Source organism: Nerophis ophidion, linkage group LG28 (assembly GCF_033978795.1).
Source record: "Nerophis ophidion isolate RoL-2023_Sa linkage group LG28, RoL_Noph_v1.0, whole genome shotgun sequence".
In the NCBI taxonomy this organism is placed as follows: Eukaryota; Metazoa; Chordata; class Actinopteri; order Syngnathiformes; family Syngnathidae; genus Nerophis; species Nerophis ophidion.
Genome location: NC_084638.1, coordinates 15606111 through 15624051, shown reverse-complemented (window position 1 = coordinate 15624051; position 17941 = coordinate 15606111). Strand labels below are relative to the sequence as shown.

At 40.7% G+C, this 17941-nt stretch overlaps 1 protein-coding gene across 1 annotated transcript; it reads right to left on the bottom strand.

Annotated features, from left to right (window-relative positions):
• Positions 1 to 22: 22 nt before the first annotated feature.
• Positions 23 to 16576, bottom strand: LOC133545346 (gastrula zinc finger protein xFG20-1-like). The gene is made up of 2 exons (XM_061890838.1): positions 13028 to 16576; positions 23 to 2629 (listed from the first exon to the last, which is right to left on the bottom strand). The coding sequence occupies exons 1-2, from the start codon at positions 13149 to 13151 to the stop codon at positions 1428 to 1430; spliced, it is 1326 nt and encodes a 441-aa protein (XP_061746822.1). The 5' UTR covers positions 13152 to 16576; the 3' UTR covers positions 23 to 1427.
• Between the last annotated feature and the right edge of the window lie 1365 nt (positions 16577 to 17941).

Here is a 17941-nt window from a genome sequence, read left to right as displayed (position 1 = left end):
AATATATCATTTTTGGCGGTTGTAAAAATGTAAAACACAAATTATGATGGATAATATTGAAATTAAAGGAATAAAGGTAATCACATTTTTAGGAGTTAAATAGATGATGAAGTAAGCTGGACACTACATGTAAGTCATATAAAGAAAACATTAACAAATGGAATGCAATACACAATTGAATAAAATACATACTTACAAATATTAACGACAATTATTGTACCCAACTTTAGTTGAAGCATACATTCTTTATTGCATAAAGGTCTGGGGACATACATATAAAACAATCACAAAACAATATTCATATTACACAAGAGAGTAATAAAGATAATTAAAATAATGGATTATAGAGACCCAACAAATGATTAATAAAGTCACACATCTTAAAAGTAAATGATATTGTATAAAAGACAACTGCTCAAATGACGTATAAAGTAAATAATAATATGCTACCAGTATCTCATCTTTTTTGCAAGGGGGGCTGGAAGCCGGCAGACCCGTCAGCGATCCTGTTCTGTCTCTCTGTAATGTTTGTCTGATCTTGAATGGGATTTTGCTGAAAATTTTATTTTCCTGAAGGAACTCTCCTGACGGAATAAATAAAGTACTATCTATCTATCCATCTATCTATCTATCTATCTATCTATCTATCTATCTATCTATCTATCTATCTATCTATCTATCTATCTATCTATCTATCTATCCATCCATCCATCCATCCATCCATCCATCCATCCATCCATCCATCCATCCATCCATCCACCCATCTATCTATCCATCTATCTTTCAAAAAACATATATAAAACACTATTATGAATAAGTATACAAGTGAATTATGAATATTTACACATTAAATGTTTATGTTATGTAACATATGTTTATTTTATTTATTCTCACATTATCAGTCAAATGTTTCTGTTCATTTTAAAGTACACAAATGTGTATATTAACTCATGTACTTGACTTAAATAAAAGCACTAATCTGAAGTGTCTAATCTATAAATGTTAGAATCATATTAAAAAGATGGTGTTACACACACAACAATGATGTCACATACAGTATGTTATAAATGCTGATGTTAGAAAGGCAAAGTTAAAGTTTTGACAGTTTATTTCAAATCCTGCATCTTCATTTGCTGCTGCTGTTCTGACCAGCACACTTGTTTTTCTTACACTGGTACTTATAAGAGAATCTTTCACCACACACACTGCAACTCAACACTTTCTCTCCTGGGTGTGTTCTCATGTGTACTGTAAAAGATTGTCGGTGACGAAAGCTTTTGTTGCAGCTTGAACAGGAAAAATAATTTTCCCCAGAGTGCGTTCTCTCGTGTAATTTTAATTTTTGTTTTTCTATATAACTTTTATCACATACTGAACATATAAAAGGTTTTTCACCAGTTTGTGTTCTCATGTGTACTTTTAAACTTTCATTTATTACAAAACTTGTGTATTCTCATGTGGGCTTTGAAATGGGGCTTTTGAGTAAAATCTTTACCACAGATTGAACATGAAAAAGGCTTTTCTCCAGTGTGTGTTCTCATGTGTACTTTTAAATTTTCATTCAATACAAAAGTTTTACCACATTCTGAGCAGGAAAAAGGTTTTTCTCCAGTGTGTATTCTCATGTGTACTTTCAAATGTTGCCTATGAGTTAAACCTTTACCGCAGATTGAACATGAAAAAGGTTTTTCTCCAGTGTGTATTGTCATATGTGTTTTCAAATTTTTCCTATGAGTAAAATTTTTACCACAGATTGAACATGAAAAAGGTTTTTCTCCAGTGTGTATTCTCATGTGTGCTTTGAAATTGTGCTTTTGAGTAAAATCTTTACCGCAGATTGAACATGAAAAAGGTTTTTCTCCAGTGTGAGTTCTCATGTGTACTTTCAAATTATAAGAAGATTTAAAAGTTTTGTCACAGTGAGAACATTTCAAGTGTGTTTTGTCAGTGTGACATGTCTTATCATCTTTAGAGTCTTCATCATCAGTGTCAGGAGAGTGTGACGTTGTGTCCTCACTATCTGATAGTGGAGCTAAGAGCTTGTCTGCTTGTGATCCTCCACAGTGGTCTCCATCAGCTTCTGTTGTCATGTGTTGTGTTGAGCTGCTGCTTGGAGGCTCCGCCCCTCCCCTCTCCTCACTTTCACCTTTGACCTCATCATCTTCACTCTTCACAGGGACACCAGTCACTGGCATCTTGGTGACATCAACCTCCTCCAGTCCTTCAAGATGCTCTCCCTGCTGACTGATGCTGTGTTCCTCCTCTTCCTCTTTAATGTGAGGGGTCAGCGGGTCCTCCTTTTCCTCTTTAATGTGAGGGCTCAGTGGGTCTTCCTCTTTAATGTGAGGGCTCAGTGGATCCTCTTCTTCCTCCTTAATGTGAGGGCTCAGTTGATCCACTGCTTCCTCTTTAAAACAGGGTGTCAGTGGGTCCTCCTCTTCTTTTTTAAAATGGGGGCTCAGTGGGTCCTCCTCTTCCTGTTTGATGTGAGTGGCCTGTGGGTCATCCTGTTTCTCTTTAAAATGGGGGATCAGTGGGTAGTCCTCTTCTGTTTTACTGTGGGAGGGCTGTGGCTCCATCCTGAAATTCCAATTCTGTTGCTCAGGCAGAAGATGTTTTTTACAGACATCTGCAGGACACAAGAAAACAAACACATTTTAGAAAACTCCATCTCTGCTCAGTTACACAATGCATTCAGTACTTTTACATGTACTTACAAACCACGTTTCCATATGAGTTGGGAAATTGTGGTAGATGTAAATATAAACGGAATACAATGATTTGCATATAGATGATAAATGGGTTGTACTTGTATAGCGCTTTTCTACCTTCAAGGTACTCAAAGCGCTTTGACACTACTTCCACATTTACCCATTCACACACACATTCACACACTGATGGAGGGAGCTGCCATGCAAGGCGCCAACCAGCACCCATCAGGAGCAAGGGTGAAGTGTCTTGCTCAGGACACAACGGACGTGACGAGGTTGGTACTAGGTGGGAATTGAACCAGGGACGCTCGGGTTGCGCACGGCCACTCTCCCCACTGCGCCACGCATTTTTTTTTTTTGCAAATAATCATTAACTTTAGAATTTGATGCCAGCAACACGTGACAAAGAAGTTGGGAAAGGTGGCTAAATATAGTGATAAAGTTGAGGAATGCTCATCAAACACTTATTTGGAACATCCCACAGGCATGCAGGCTAATTGGGAACAGGTGGGTTCCATGATTGGGTATAAAAGCAGCTTACATGAAATGCTAAGTCATTCACAAACAAGGATGGGGCGAGGGTCACCAATTTGTAAGCAAATTGTCGAGCAGTTTTAGAACAACATTTCTCAACGAGCTATTGCAGGGAATTTAGGGATTTTACCATCTACGATCCATAAAATCATCAAAAGGTTCAGAGAATCTGGAGAAATCACTGCACGTAAGCGATGATATTACGGATCTTTGAGCCCTCAGGCGGTACTGCATCAAAAACAGACATCAGTCTGTAAAGGATATCACCACGTGGGCTCAGGAACACTTCATAAAACCACTGTCAGTAACTACAGTTGGTTGCTACATCTTTAAGTGCAAGTTAAAACTCTGCTATGCAAAGCGAAAGCCATTTATCAACAACACAAAGGAACGCCACCGGCTTCGCTGGGCCCGAGCTCATCTAAGATGGACTGATGCAAAGTGGAAAAGTGTTCTGTGGTCTGACGAGTCCACATTTCAAATTATAATTGGAAACTGTGGATGTGGTGTCCTCCGGAACAAAAAGGAAAATAACCATCCGGATTGTTTACAGGCGCAAAGTTCAAAAGCCAGCATCTGTGATGGTATGGGGGTGTATTAGTGCCCAAGGCATGGGTAACTTACACATCTGCGAAGGCACCATTAATGCTGAATGGTCTATACAGGTTTTGGAGCAACATATGTTGTCATCCAAGCAACGTTATCATGGACGCCCCTGCTTATTTAAGCAAAACAATGCCAAGCCACGTGTTACAACAGAGTGGCTTCGTAGTAAAAGAGTGCGGGTACTTTCCTGGCCCGCTTGCAGTCCAGACATGTCTCCCATCGAAAATGTGTGCCGCATTATGAAGCGTAAAATACGACAACAAGACCACGGACTGTTGAACAACTTAAGCTGTACATCCCTCAGGCGGTACTGCATCAAAAACAGACATCACTCTGTAAAGGAGATCACCACATGGGCTCAGGAACGCTTCATAAAACCACTGTCAGTAACTACAGTTGGTTGCTACATCTGTAAGTGCAAGTTAAAACTCTGCTATGCGAAGCGAAAGCCATTAATCAACAACACCAAGGAACGCCACTGGTTTCGCTGGGCCCGAGCTCATCTAAGATGGACTAATGCAAAGTGGAAAAGTGTTCTGTGGTCTGACGAGTCCACATTTCAAAATATATTTGTAAACTGTGGACGTGGTGTACTCCGGAACAAAGAGGAAAATAACCATCCGGATTGTTTACAGGCGCAAAGTTCAAAAGCCAGCATCTGTGATGGTATGGGGGTGTATTAGTGCCCAAGGCATGGTTAACTTACACATCTGTGAAGGCTCCATTAATGCTGAATGGTCTATACAGGTTTTGGAGCAACATATGTTGTCATCCAAGCAACGTTATCATGGACGCCCCTGCTTATTTAAGCAAAACAATGCCAAGCCACGTGTTACAACAGTGTGGCTTCGCAGTAAAAGAGTGCGGGTACTTTCCTGGCCGGCCTGCAGTCCAGACATGTCTCCCATCGAAAATGTGTGGCGCATTATGAAGCGTAAAATACGACAACAAGACCCCGGACTTTTGAACAACTTAAGCTGTACATCAAGCAAGAATGGTAAAGAATTCCACTTTCAAAGCTTCAACAATTAGTTTCCTCAGTTCCCAAATTTTTATTGAGTGTTGTTAAAAGAAAAGGTGATGTAACACAGGGTTGAACATGCCCTTTTAAAAACTACTTTGGCACGTGTTGCAGCCATGAAATTCTAAGTTAATTATTATTTACAAAAAAAAAATAAAGTTTATGAGTTTGAACATCAAATATCTTGTCTTTGTAGTGCATTCAACTGAATATGGGTTGAAAAGAGATTGCAAATAATTGTATTCCGTTTATATTTACATCCAACACAATTTCCCAACTCATATGGAACGGGGTTTGTATTTGATGTTCAAACTCATTAACTCTATTTTTTTTTTGCAAATAATAATTATCTTAAAATTTAATGGCTGCAACACGTGTCGAAGTAGTTGGGAAAGGGCATGTTCACCACTGTGTTACATCACCTTTTCTTTTAACAACACTCAATAAATGTTTGGGATCTGATGAAACTAATTGTTGAAGCTTTGAAAGTGGAATTCTTTCCCATTCTTATTTTATGTAGAGCTTCAGTCGTTCAACAGTCCGGGGTCTCCGCTGTCGTAATTTACCCTTCATAATGCGCCACACTTTTTCGATGGGAGACAGGTCTGGACTTTAGGCGGGCCAGGAAAGTACCCGCACTCTTTTTTTTCACGAAGCCAGGCTGTTGTAGCACGTGCTGAATGTGGCTTGGCATTGTCTTACTAAAAGAAGCAGGGGCGTCCATGAAAAAGACAGTGCTTGGATGGCAGCATATGTTGTTCCAAAACCTGTATGTACCTTTCAGCATTTTTGGTGCCTTCACAAATGTGTAAGTTACCCATGCCTTGGGCACTAATACACCCCCATACCATCACAGATGCTGGCTTTTCAACTTCGCGCCTATAACAATCCGGTTGGTTATTTTCCTCTTTGTTCCGTAGGACACCACGTCCACAGTTTCCAAATATAATTTGAAATGTGGACTCGTCAAACCACAGAAATGTTTTCCACTTTACATCAGTCCATCTTAGATGATCTCGGGCCCAGAGAAGCCGGCGGCGTTTCTAGATGTTGTTGATAAATGGTTTTTGCTTTGCATAGTAGAGCTTTAACTTGCACTAACAGATGTAGCGACCAACTGTATTTGGTGACAGTGGTTTTCTGAAGTGTTCCTGAGCCCATGCAGTAATATCCTTTAGAGATTGATATCGGTTTTTGATACAGTGCCGTCTGAGGGATCGAAGGTCACAGTCATTCAATGTTGGTTTCCAGCCATGCCGCTTACGTGGAGTGATTTTTCTAGATTCTCTGAACCTTTTGATGATATTATGGACCGTAGATGTTGAAATCCCTACATGTCTTGCAATTGCACTTTGAGAAACGTTGTTCTTAAACTGTTTGACTATTTGCTCACGCAGTTGTGGACAAAGGGGTGTACCTAGCCCCATCCTTTCTTGTGAAAGACTGAGCATTTTTTGGGAAGCTGTTTTTTACCCAATCGTGGCACCCACCTGTTCGCAATTAGCCTGCACACATGTGGGATGTTCCAAATAAGTGTTTGATGAGCATTCCTCGACTTTATCAGTATTTATTACCACCCATCCCAACTTATTTGTCACGTGTTGCTGGCATCAAATTCTAAAGTTAATTATTATTTGCAAAAAAAAAGAATAAAGTTTATCAGTTTGAACATCAAATATGTTGTCTTTGTAGCATATTCAACTGAATATGGGTTGAAAAGGATTTGCAAATCATTGTATTCCATTTATATTCACATCTAACACAATTTCCCAACTCATATGAAAACGGGGTTTGTAGAAAAAACAAGTTATCTTATGAACTGTCTTGAAATCTCAGTGACGCACAAACACGCTGCTCTTTACAACATTATTCACAGGAAAAGAAAAACAAACCAGGATGACAGGGCTTTTTACTATGGATGGACGATACGGTTTAAAATGGATTTTGCGATATATTATTTCATACAGATTTACTAATAGAACCATTTTAAAACAGGCTACACAGGCGCCGTATTTAGTTGCTGAAATATGCACTAAAATATTACACCACTTCCAGTATTATTTTCTCAACTAAAGTAAACAGACATTAACAGTAAATAAACAAGTACATTAACAAAAATTGTTTCGACAAAATAGTACAATTAGAAATTACACAATATGTTACTGTATATGGCAGCTGCCAAATTAGGAGCTTTTGTAACCCGCTTCATATACCAAATGATATATCGTGACTTATATTGTTATTAGGATATAGATTTGAGGTCATATCGCCCATACCAAACATTGGTTCGCTGAGTCGTTTTGTTTGGCTCACCATATATATTTATTTTTTAATATACTTTAGATGTGTGTGTATGTTAAAGGCCTACTGAAATTAGATTGTCTTAATTAATCGGGGATAGCAGGTCCATTCTATGTGTCATACTTGATCATTTCGCGATATTGCCATATTTTTACTGAAAGGATTTAGTAGAGAACATCGACGATAAAGTTTGCAACTTTTGGTCACTAATAAAAAAGCCTTGCCTTTACCGGAAGTAGCAGACAATGACGTCACCGGTGTGAGGGCTCCTCACATCCTCGCATAATGTGAGCCTCCAGCATCAGGAGCTATTCGGACCGAGAAAGCGACAATTTCCCCATTAATTTCAGCGAGGATGAAAGATTTGTGGATGAAGATATTGATAGTGACGGACTACAAAAAAAAAAAGGCAATTGCATTGGGAGCAAATCAGATGTTTTTAGACACATTTATTAGGATAATTCTGGGAAACCCCTTATCTTTATTCTTTATTTTGTGTTGCCAGTGTTTTAGTGAGTTAAATAGTACCTGATAGTCGGAGGGGTGTGTCCACGCGTGTGTTGAGGCCAGTCTCTGAGGGAAGTCACGGCAGCTGCATGGACGGCGCAAGCTTCGCTGATCTCCGTTAAGAGGCGACTTATTACCACAATTTTCTCACCAAAAACGGCCGGTTGACAAGTGGTCGGGAACCATGTTTGCTTGACCGCTCTGATCCATAGTAAAGCTTCACCTCTGGGAATTTTGAACAAGGAAACACTGTGTGTTTCTGTAGCTAAAGGCTAAAGCTTCCCACCTCCATCTTTCTACTTTGACTTCTCCATTATTAATTGAACAAATTGCAAAAGATTCAGCAACACATATGTCCAAAATACTGTGTAATTACGCAATGAAAAGAGACAACTTTTAGCCGTGTGTGGAGATGATCTAAGATGTCCCCTCCAACCAATAACGTCACAAACACGCGTCATCATAAGCATCATCATTCCGCGACGTTTTCAACAGGAAACTCCGCGGGAAATTTAAAATTGTAATTTAGTAAACTAAACCGGCAGAATTGGCATGTGTTGCAATGTTAATATTTCATTATTGATATATAAACTATCAGACTGCGTGGTCGGTAGTAGTGGGTTTCAGTAGGTCTTTAAAGGGGAACATTATCACAATTTCAAAAGGGTTAAAAACAATAAAAATCAGTTCCCAGTGGCATGTTGTATATTTTAATTTATTTTCAAAATTTTACCGGTCTTCGAATATCCCTAAAAAAAGCTTTAAAGTGCTTGATTTTCGCTATTTGCGATGCCACTATCCATTTCCCTGTGACGTCATACAGTGCTGCCAATGTAAACAAACAATCGCGAATAGCACAGCAAGATATAGCGACATTAGCTCGGATTCAGACTCGGATTTCAGCGGCTTAAGCGATTCAACAGATTACGCATGTATAGAAACGGATGGTTGGAGTATGAAAGTATTGAAGAAGAAACTGAAGCTTTTGAGCGAATAGCTATTGACGCGATTCATAGCCATAGCATGGCCGAATAGCTGCGTTAGTATCGCCGGTAAAATTTGTGGACCAAACGATCAGGACTTTCGCATCTTGTGACACTTGAGCAACTTAAATCCGTCGATTGGTAAGTGTTTTTTTCGCATTAAATGTGGGTGGAAGGAAACATAATATAGTTGCAAATGCATCTGCAGGTTATCCATACATCTCTGTGCCATGTCTGCTTTAGCACCGCCGGTAAATAGCATGTTGGCATCGATTAGCGTAGCATGTTAGCATCGATTAGCTGGCAGTCAACATCAACAAAACTCACCTTTGTGATTTCTGTGACTTCATCGTTACAAATGCATCTGCAGGTTATCCATACATCTCTGTGCCATGTGTGCTTTAGCACCGCCGGTAAATAGCATGTTAGCGTCGATTAGCGTAGCATGTTAGCATCGATTAGCTGGCAGTCACGCCGCAACCAAATATATCTGATTAGCACATAAGTCAACATCAACAAAACTCACCTTTGTGATTTTGTTGATTTTATTATTGCAAATGCATCTGCAGGTTATCCATACATCTCTGTGCCATGTCTGTCATCGCCGGTAAAATGTGCAGACACTTTGGTACATTCAATGGGGGTCTGGCGGCAGACACTTTCGCATCTTCGGGCCAGTGGTGCAACTTGAATCTCTCCCTGTTAGTGTTGTTACACCCTCCGACAACACACCGATGAGGCATGATGTCTCCAATGTTCCAAAAAATAGTCGAAAAAACGGAAAATAACAGAGCTGAGACCCAATGTTTACAATGGGTTGAAAATGAAAATGGCGGCTGTATTACCTCGGCGACGTCACATTCTGACGTCATCCCCTCCAGAGCGATAAACAGAAAGGCGTTTAAATCGCCAAAATTCACCTATTTAGAGTGCGGAAATCGGTTGAAAAAATATATGGTCTTTTTTCTGCACCATCAAGGTATATATTGACGCTTACAGAGGTCTGGTGATAATGTTCCCCTTTAAAGTGTTGTACTCCTGTTCTACATCACGTGGAAGTGTCATGTCATGGGGATGGTGTGCTTTTAACTAAGGGTGTGACGATACGGTCAGCTCACCAAAGGATACTCGATATTGGCTTTAGGAGAACAAGACAATATTTTGGTGGTTAACATAATTCTTACACATATGTGTACTTCATTTGTATATGAATGTACTTTCCCTATAAACAACCTCAATTGTTTTACATCTCAAATTTGAAGAACTGTTTACTTATCTGACAAATTCAAAGGAAACTGCACTTTTTAAAAATACTGCCTGTCATTCATAATCCGTATATAAGACATATGCTTTAAACATTTATGAATTCTAATTAGTAAATAAACGTGAGCAAAAATCAGCTAACATTGGAGTCAATAGGAGCTCCTCTATTAGACCCACAAAGTCCTCCTGTCACAGGTCTCCAGTCATCATCGTGTGGGTTGTGGTGACCATCGATGCAAGACGCATGGTAGCAGGTTTGACTCGGGTTTATTATTTCAATAAACATACTTTCTTAACAGTCGGTTGCGCCGATTTCCAGCTCGCCGGCTCTTCCTGCTTGTCGCGGCGCACCTTTCGGTGGCCGGTGGCTAAATCTGCTGCGGGGGCTCATCATGATCTGGGTCTCTCTTGTTGCATTTGTGATCTTCCTTCTCGGGTGGTTCCTCCCCTACTTCTGCCCGGATTGTTCCTCCTTTTCCCCTTTTATGCTGCAGCAGAAGATGCAGAGATTGCAAGCAGGTGTGTCGCTTACACACGTGACTCGGCTTGCTGCAGCGTCGCTCCGAGTGCGCCACGCCTCTCTTCGCTGCTGCATGCTCCGCCTCCTGGCCTCCATCTTGGGTAGGACAGCCATTTTTCCTAGCCCGCTGTCGGCTCGTCAGCTCCGTCTCCCCACACCTCCAAATAACCATCCAAAAACTGCCAACAATACTCCATTTACATTTTGTGACCTGAATATTAACCAAGTATAAGTGATATTGTTATTATAAGCGCTAATTCTAAGGACATACTTTTAGCGGCGCATTGATCACAGAAGTAACTAGCTTATACTGCTATATTGACATACTGAGCTGTTATCTCCCCTCTAAGACGGTGAAAGCTAATTCTAGATTATAAACCATGCTTCTCACTAATGTAGTAGAAGGTTGTGGACATAAACCGAGAACTTGGTCAACTCTGACTTCTAATTTAGACCTGGAGATGGCAAGAAAGACACAAAAATGCTCTTTTGCACCCACCCTTTTTTAACCCTTTGTGAGGATTAGTTCTTCATCTAAACGGGAAGATATGAACATCCCATCAGGCGGCATCCCAGTGAGAGCAGACATTGTATGCTCGAAATGAGCAAGATATGTAAATATGACATGTTATTAAGAATGTTACTACATTACATTTATATTTACAGTATGTATTTAAAATGTTGAAGGGGCTTTTAGGATGTTATTTAGAGCACTTTATAGGCAGAATAGAGCGGCTACCAATGACTCAATTATTTTCTATTTAGGATGCATTAACCATCGACCTGCTCAGTGGCCTTGTGGTGAGAGTGTCTGCCCTGAGACTGGAAAGTCAGGAGTTTAAATCCTGGCCGAGTGATACCAAAGACTATAAAAATGGGAGCCATTGCCTCCTTGCTTGGCACTCAGCATCAAGGGTTGGGGGTTAAATCACCAAATGATTCCCGAGCGCGGGCTCCGCTGCCCTCACCTCCCAGGGGGTGAACTTGGGGATGGGTCAAATGCAGAGGATAATTTCACCACACATAGTGTGTGACTACCGCTGGGACCTTAACTTTTACTTACATAGGGACTGTGAATGATTCCAAAAAGTGCAGTTCCACTTAAAATTAGAACATATATTTCTCTCGTGACTCAAAGCGTTTTACATAGTGAAACCCAATACCTAAGTTACATTTAAAACAATGTGGGTGGCACTGGGAGCAGGTAGGTAAAGGGTCTTGCCCAAGGACACAACGGCAGTGACTAGGATGGCAGAAGCTAGATCGAACCAGGAACCCTCAAGTTGCTGGCACGGCCACTCTACCAACCGAGCTATACCGCCCCAAGTAACAAGAACAGAATATATTAATAATAAAATGCCTCATAGCAAATCTGATACATTCATTTTAATACTGTCCTTTTTGGCTTTCCCTTTTAAAGGGCAAAGTCCTCGCAGGGTCTTTTGTTCTAATGACTGTCTGGTTTAAGTGAGGAGACTATAATTTAGAAAAACTATTTATTTACAAATGGACTAGGATAAGTCACTCATTTTTACAGGTAGCTAAAGTTGGGATGTAATTAAGATAATGAAGGATGAAGTGTTTAAGAAATTTTTAATATAGATTAGAATAGGCCGTGCAACTAATCATATGTCCTGAGTTCCAGTTGAAACTGGGTGCAAGTTCATGCCCACGCACATACACTCTTATCGCCCACATTCTTGCCACTGTTTACATGACTTCTTGGCCGAGGTCTGAAGGACAACACCAGATATGAAGTCGGAGTCCAGGGAGAAAAAAGCACCAGTCAATGTTGCAGAGAAAGAACCTTCCTGGTGTTACCTGGCGGCACGACCACCAAGCTGCGACACCACTACAAAGGCTCCTCCATGCTCGTACCACCTGGCTTGATAGGCTCGTACCCGCCAACCAAGCCAAAGACTTAGGTCCAATGACGAAACAGGGTGTAGCTGCCACTGATTGGACTGACACGCAAATACTACATTTTCAACACTACCGTTCAAAACATAGCTATGGGCTGCACTTTGGACACACCTGCTGTAGGCTACGAGGAGATAGCAGCTACATAACAGCTAAGATAAAACAGCACATTTAAGCATATCAAATAATTATAGTTGCTTAATACGTACACAAAGTCTCCAAAACAAAAGTATCCAGTAACCAACGTGTCTGCATTGTTCAACGTTCTGCGCCAAGAGCTTCACTTCATGAATTATTGTGGGCACTACGTGTTGTGAAAGATCAATTTACCATTGCAAAAGCATCCGTCATAAATTTAGTGTTTTTCTTATATTTCTGTCAATTTGTACAAGCATACTTTGTGGCTTTCACCAGTAGGGTCGCTATCGCTAGAAGGGTCAGTCGATATCGCTTTGGGGTCCGCAACCCCCACCTCGGATAAACGGAAAAAGAGTGATGGATGGAGGAAATGACTGCTGTCTGATAATCACATAAATAACACAATAACAATCATGTGTCTGAGTACACCTACGTACTAATCAAAATTATTCTAACACGTCATTTTCATGTTAATGATGAAATATAAAGTTGGTAAACATGTGAGAGTAAGAAGTAAACAAACCTGTTCTGTGTAACACAACTTGAGGTTTCTTGAAAACAGCGTTCAGTAGTTGACGTAGTCTCTTGTTCTCTTCTTTTGTCCGAGAAAGTTCCTCTTCGTACTCGGCTATTGTTCTTTCGCACATTTTCACGCAATCACAACACTTTACACTCACACTTGATCTTAACTAAGCGACGTGTTGATCAAATCCGCGTCTCTTTGTTAGCTGCTAACAGGCTAAGCTAACTAGCATGCTAAGCTAACTGGCGCAGTAAAACAACTAGCAAGCTAAGCGGGCCTAGTAATCTCCAAAGTAGACAGAGACGAGTGGAGTTTATCCTGACACGGAGGATGAATAAAGTGTAGTTAGTAGATGTGCCGAGGCTTAGAAGCGTGTGTGGAGTAAAGGAGGACTTTGCTGCAATGCGCATATCCTCCATGCATGCGTCACTTAGGGGCGGGGCCAACGAGTCATAGAGATGGGCAAATCATGAACGATTCATTCTAAATGCATGTTTTCATGGTGTCTACACAAAAAAGCACGGCAACAAATTATGTATCTACCGCGTGTCCCTTTCGGGGTCGTGGGGGGTGCTAGAACCTATCTCAGCTGCATTTGGGCGGAAGGCGCCGTACACCCTGGACAAGTCGCCACCTCATCGCAGGGCCAACAAAGATAGACAAAGAAGTATATAAACTGTATTTGACTTTAAATCAGATAAATATCATTCAACAGCAACACAATTTGCAGACTATAATTACTGGTTTGCTGGTTTGCTGCTTTTACTGGTGTAAAATTCTGCATCTGAGAGAACACAACCATTGCAGCCATGCGTCCAAAACGTAACATCATCTTGCAGGGACATAAGGACAGGCAAAAGTTAAGTTTCTGTTGTTTTACAATGTAATTATCTATTTAATAACAACTGTTCAGAGAATACCTTTTTTTTGGAGTAATTATTGGAGGCCTCAAAAGACAAATGCCGTCTGTTCACAGGAGAGTGTCGGAGAGGAACACAGCTTTTATCTTAGCTCAGGAATGCGTGGGGGAAGGGTTGGAGACAAGCGGGAAACTATTAGTTAGGAAAAGTGTCGCTGCTGACAGAAGCACATTGTATATATGTTGTATTATTTCATTTTTGGTTGGAGTAAATAAATACAATGTATAAATATAAGTTCATATTTACATATAATGTGATTAGAAATGTGTTTTCTTTGGTTAATTCCTGCAAGTATATATTAACTTGATTTTTGTTTCAAAACCCATGTCAATTGGAGGGGAACATATTTCTTTTTCCGGTTTGGTCACATTGTTCTGTCTCGTTTGTTGAATTTATTGATAGTATATGTAAAGCCAGTGTTTAAAGGGGAACATTATCACGATTTCAAAAGGGTTAAAAACATAAAAATCAGTTCCGAGTGGCTTGTTTTATTTTTCGAAGTGTTTTTCAACATTTTACACCTCTCGGAATATCCCTAAAAAAAGCTTTAAAGTTCTTGATTTTCGCTATTTGCGATGCAACTGTCCATTTCCCTGTGACGTCATACAGGGCTGCCGAAACAAACAACATGGCGGTTACCACAGCAAGATATAGCGACATTAGCTCGGATTCAGACTCGGATTTCAGCGGTTTAAGCGATTCAACAGATTACTCATGTATTGAAACAGTTAGTCGGAGTATGGAGGCAGATAGCGAAAACGAAATTGAAGAAGAAATTGAAGCTATTGACACTATTCGGCCATAGCATGGGTGTACCTAATGAAGTGGCCCATAGCATGGCTGCCTTATTAGCATCGCCGGTAAAATGTGCGGACCAAACGATCAGGACTTTTGCATCTTGTGACACTGGAGGAACTTAAATCCGCCGATTGGTAAGTGTTTGTTTCGCATTAAATGTGAGTATCTAGTTTCAAATGTACATACAGCTAGCGTAAATAGCATGTTAGCATCGATTAGCGTAGCATGTTAGCATCGATTAGCTGGCAGTCATGCCGCGACCAAATATGTCTGATTATCACATAAGTCAACAACATCAACAAAATTCACCTTTGTGATTTCGTTGACTTAATCATTGCAAATGCATCTGTAGGTTATCCATACATCTCTGTGCCATGTCTGTCTTAGCATCGCCAATAAAATGTGCAGACACTCTGGCAAATTCAATGGGGGTCTGGCGGCAGATTTATTGCCAGTGGTGCAACTTGAATCCCTCCCTGTTAGTATTGTTACACCCTCCGACAACACACCGACGAGGCAAGATGTCTCCAAGGTTCCAAAAAATAGTCAAAAAAACGGAGAATAACAGAGCTGAGACCCGGTGTTTGTAATGTGAAAATGAAAATAGCGGGTGTATTACCTCGGTGACGTCACGTTCTGAGGTCATCGCTAAAAGACCGATAAACAGAAAGGCGTTTAACTTGCCAAAATTCACCCATTTAGAGTTCGGAAATCGGTTAAGAAAATACATGGTCTTTTTTCTGCAAAATCAAGGTATATATTGACGCTTGCATATGTTTGGTGATAATGTTCCCCTTTAAGTTCACTTTGAAATTCAATAGTGAGGTGCACTTCCTCCTTTAGACAGCAGGAGGCAGCATTGCCTAGTTTACATTAATGTCCATGTTAACAGGGGACAACAAGTAGTTCCTTTCAAGTCTACTTCATGCTAGTTCGGTGACGATTGCAAACGTGTTCATTTGCTCGAATCTCATGCCAAACAAAGTATCATCGGTATGTATCGTTGAGTAGTATGTTAATATTTGATTGAGTTCCATTATTTGTTGGCTGTGGTGTAATTTGGGACGTTTTATGGCCAAAAGTCAGTCATGCTAATTTTCGCAATTCATACAGTGAAGTGAATGTTAACATAGTAAGCTAGTTTGCTATAGAGCACTTAGATTACATCTTTTGTGGCATGTATTTATCCATTTAAGTTCAATACACAGCATAATTCATGTTTTATTGTAGCATACTTGTGTGTGTAAGTGGCTGTGTGTGCATGTCTGTAATGTAAGCATCCTTTCTGCTTGTATGCTTTCAGTTTTACCCTTTTTACGGTCAATAAACCTGTGGACTAGAAGACGTTTTTCAGAGTGTTTGATCAAGAAAACGTGTTAGGGTAAAGCAAAGATATTTCTACATATCGAGGGCGGCACAGTAAAACAATGTCTTTAACACAGAAGATAAGACAGCATACACAAGAACAAATGATGGATTGCACAGAAAGCTCAATACGGACAAAATCTACCACTTCACGTGCGTCAATGAGGTCACAAGCTTGCTCCACCGAGGCTGCAGCTGCCAGAGCACGCGAAAAAGCAGAGGCAGCAAAAGTACGTCTGTCTTTTGCACAAAGAGAAATGGCACTCAAAGTGGAAAAAGCACAACTAGAAGCTAAAATGGACATGCTCTTACTGGAGCAGGACGCAGCAGCTGCACTCGCCAAAGCGGAGGTCTTGGAAGCCGCTGTGGAAGGAAGTGATCGAAGCAGCTCCTATCTTCACATCAAGCAGTTGTTTGAACATTCAGTTGACACATTACAGCGCACAAAGGAATACATAGCCACTCAGGCCCAAGAGAAAAGTCAAATAAAAGTTGAATCACCACATTATAAACCACCAGATGTGAACTCTGTTCAACACCCACATCTCTAGACAGAGCACAATCAACACAGAGTTGGCTTTGTTTCTACCATACAACAAAGGATGACACCTTCACAGCCAGACGTCACATCAGTCACCAGTCCATCTTCAAACAACATACGAGACAATCACCAAGATTACCAGTCAAGCTACAATTCTCCTTTGCATCCAATGTCCAGCCGTACACCTTGTCAGCCTGTCTACGATCAAGGGAATGTGGCAGACTTTGCAAGATATCTGGCTCACCGTGAGCTAGTCACAACGAGCCTGATAAAGTTCAGCGACCAGCCATGCAGTTTCAGGGCATGGAAACAGTCCTTTGTGAACACAGTCAGAGGCCTCAACATAACGTCCAGTGAAGAAATGGATTTGTTGGTCACGTGGCAAGGAAAGGAGTCGGCTGAGCACGCAAAATGCATCAGGGCTGTCCATGTCAACTCCCCGGACAAAGGCCTAAAAAGGATATGGAACAGACTGGAAACCTGTTACGGCGCACCCGAAATGGTGGAGGATTCACTGTTTAAACTGATCCACAGCTTCTCTAAAATCATCAACAGAGACTATTCAAAGCTCCATGAGTTGAGTGATTTTCTCATAGAATTGGAGGCAGCTAAGGAAGATGGAGACCTGCCTAGCCTTGCAAAATTAGACAGCGCGTGGGATAAACCCATTAGTTCAAAAGCTACCATTCAACCTTCAAGAAAAGTGGTTCAACGTTGGCACAAACTACAAATTACAGCAAAATGTAACATTTGCCCCCTTTGAAATTTTTTTTTACTTCATTGGAAAACAAGCTTTAGTTAGGAATGACCCAGGCTTCAAGTTTGCGGGTGAAATTGACACCTCAAAAGCAGACAGTCCAATGGAAGCAGATCCAAAATAGGGAAGTCACAGTTCATAAGATCGATTTCCAGTCTAATGATAAACAACACTTTGAAGCTGATGATCCCGAGAAACAATGCCCTATTCATAAAAAGCCTCACATGCTCCAGAAATGTTGGGCCTTCCGTACAATGCCGTTGGAATAACGCAAGGAAATCCTGAAAGAGAATGGCATATGTTTTAAGTGTTGCACATCCACTCAACACATAGCAAAACACTGTAAATTTATTACTAAGTGCACTGAATGTGAGAGCGCAAAGCACATTTCTGCACTTCATCTTGGACCTGCACCATGGATCCAGGTCCCAATCCCCCTGACACAGCTCTGCGGGGAGCAAGACTCAGAACCTTCAACTGAGGTCAGTGCTCAATGTACAGATGTATGTGGTGGCAATCAAAGCTACAAATCC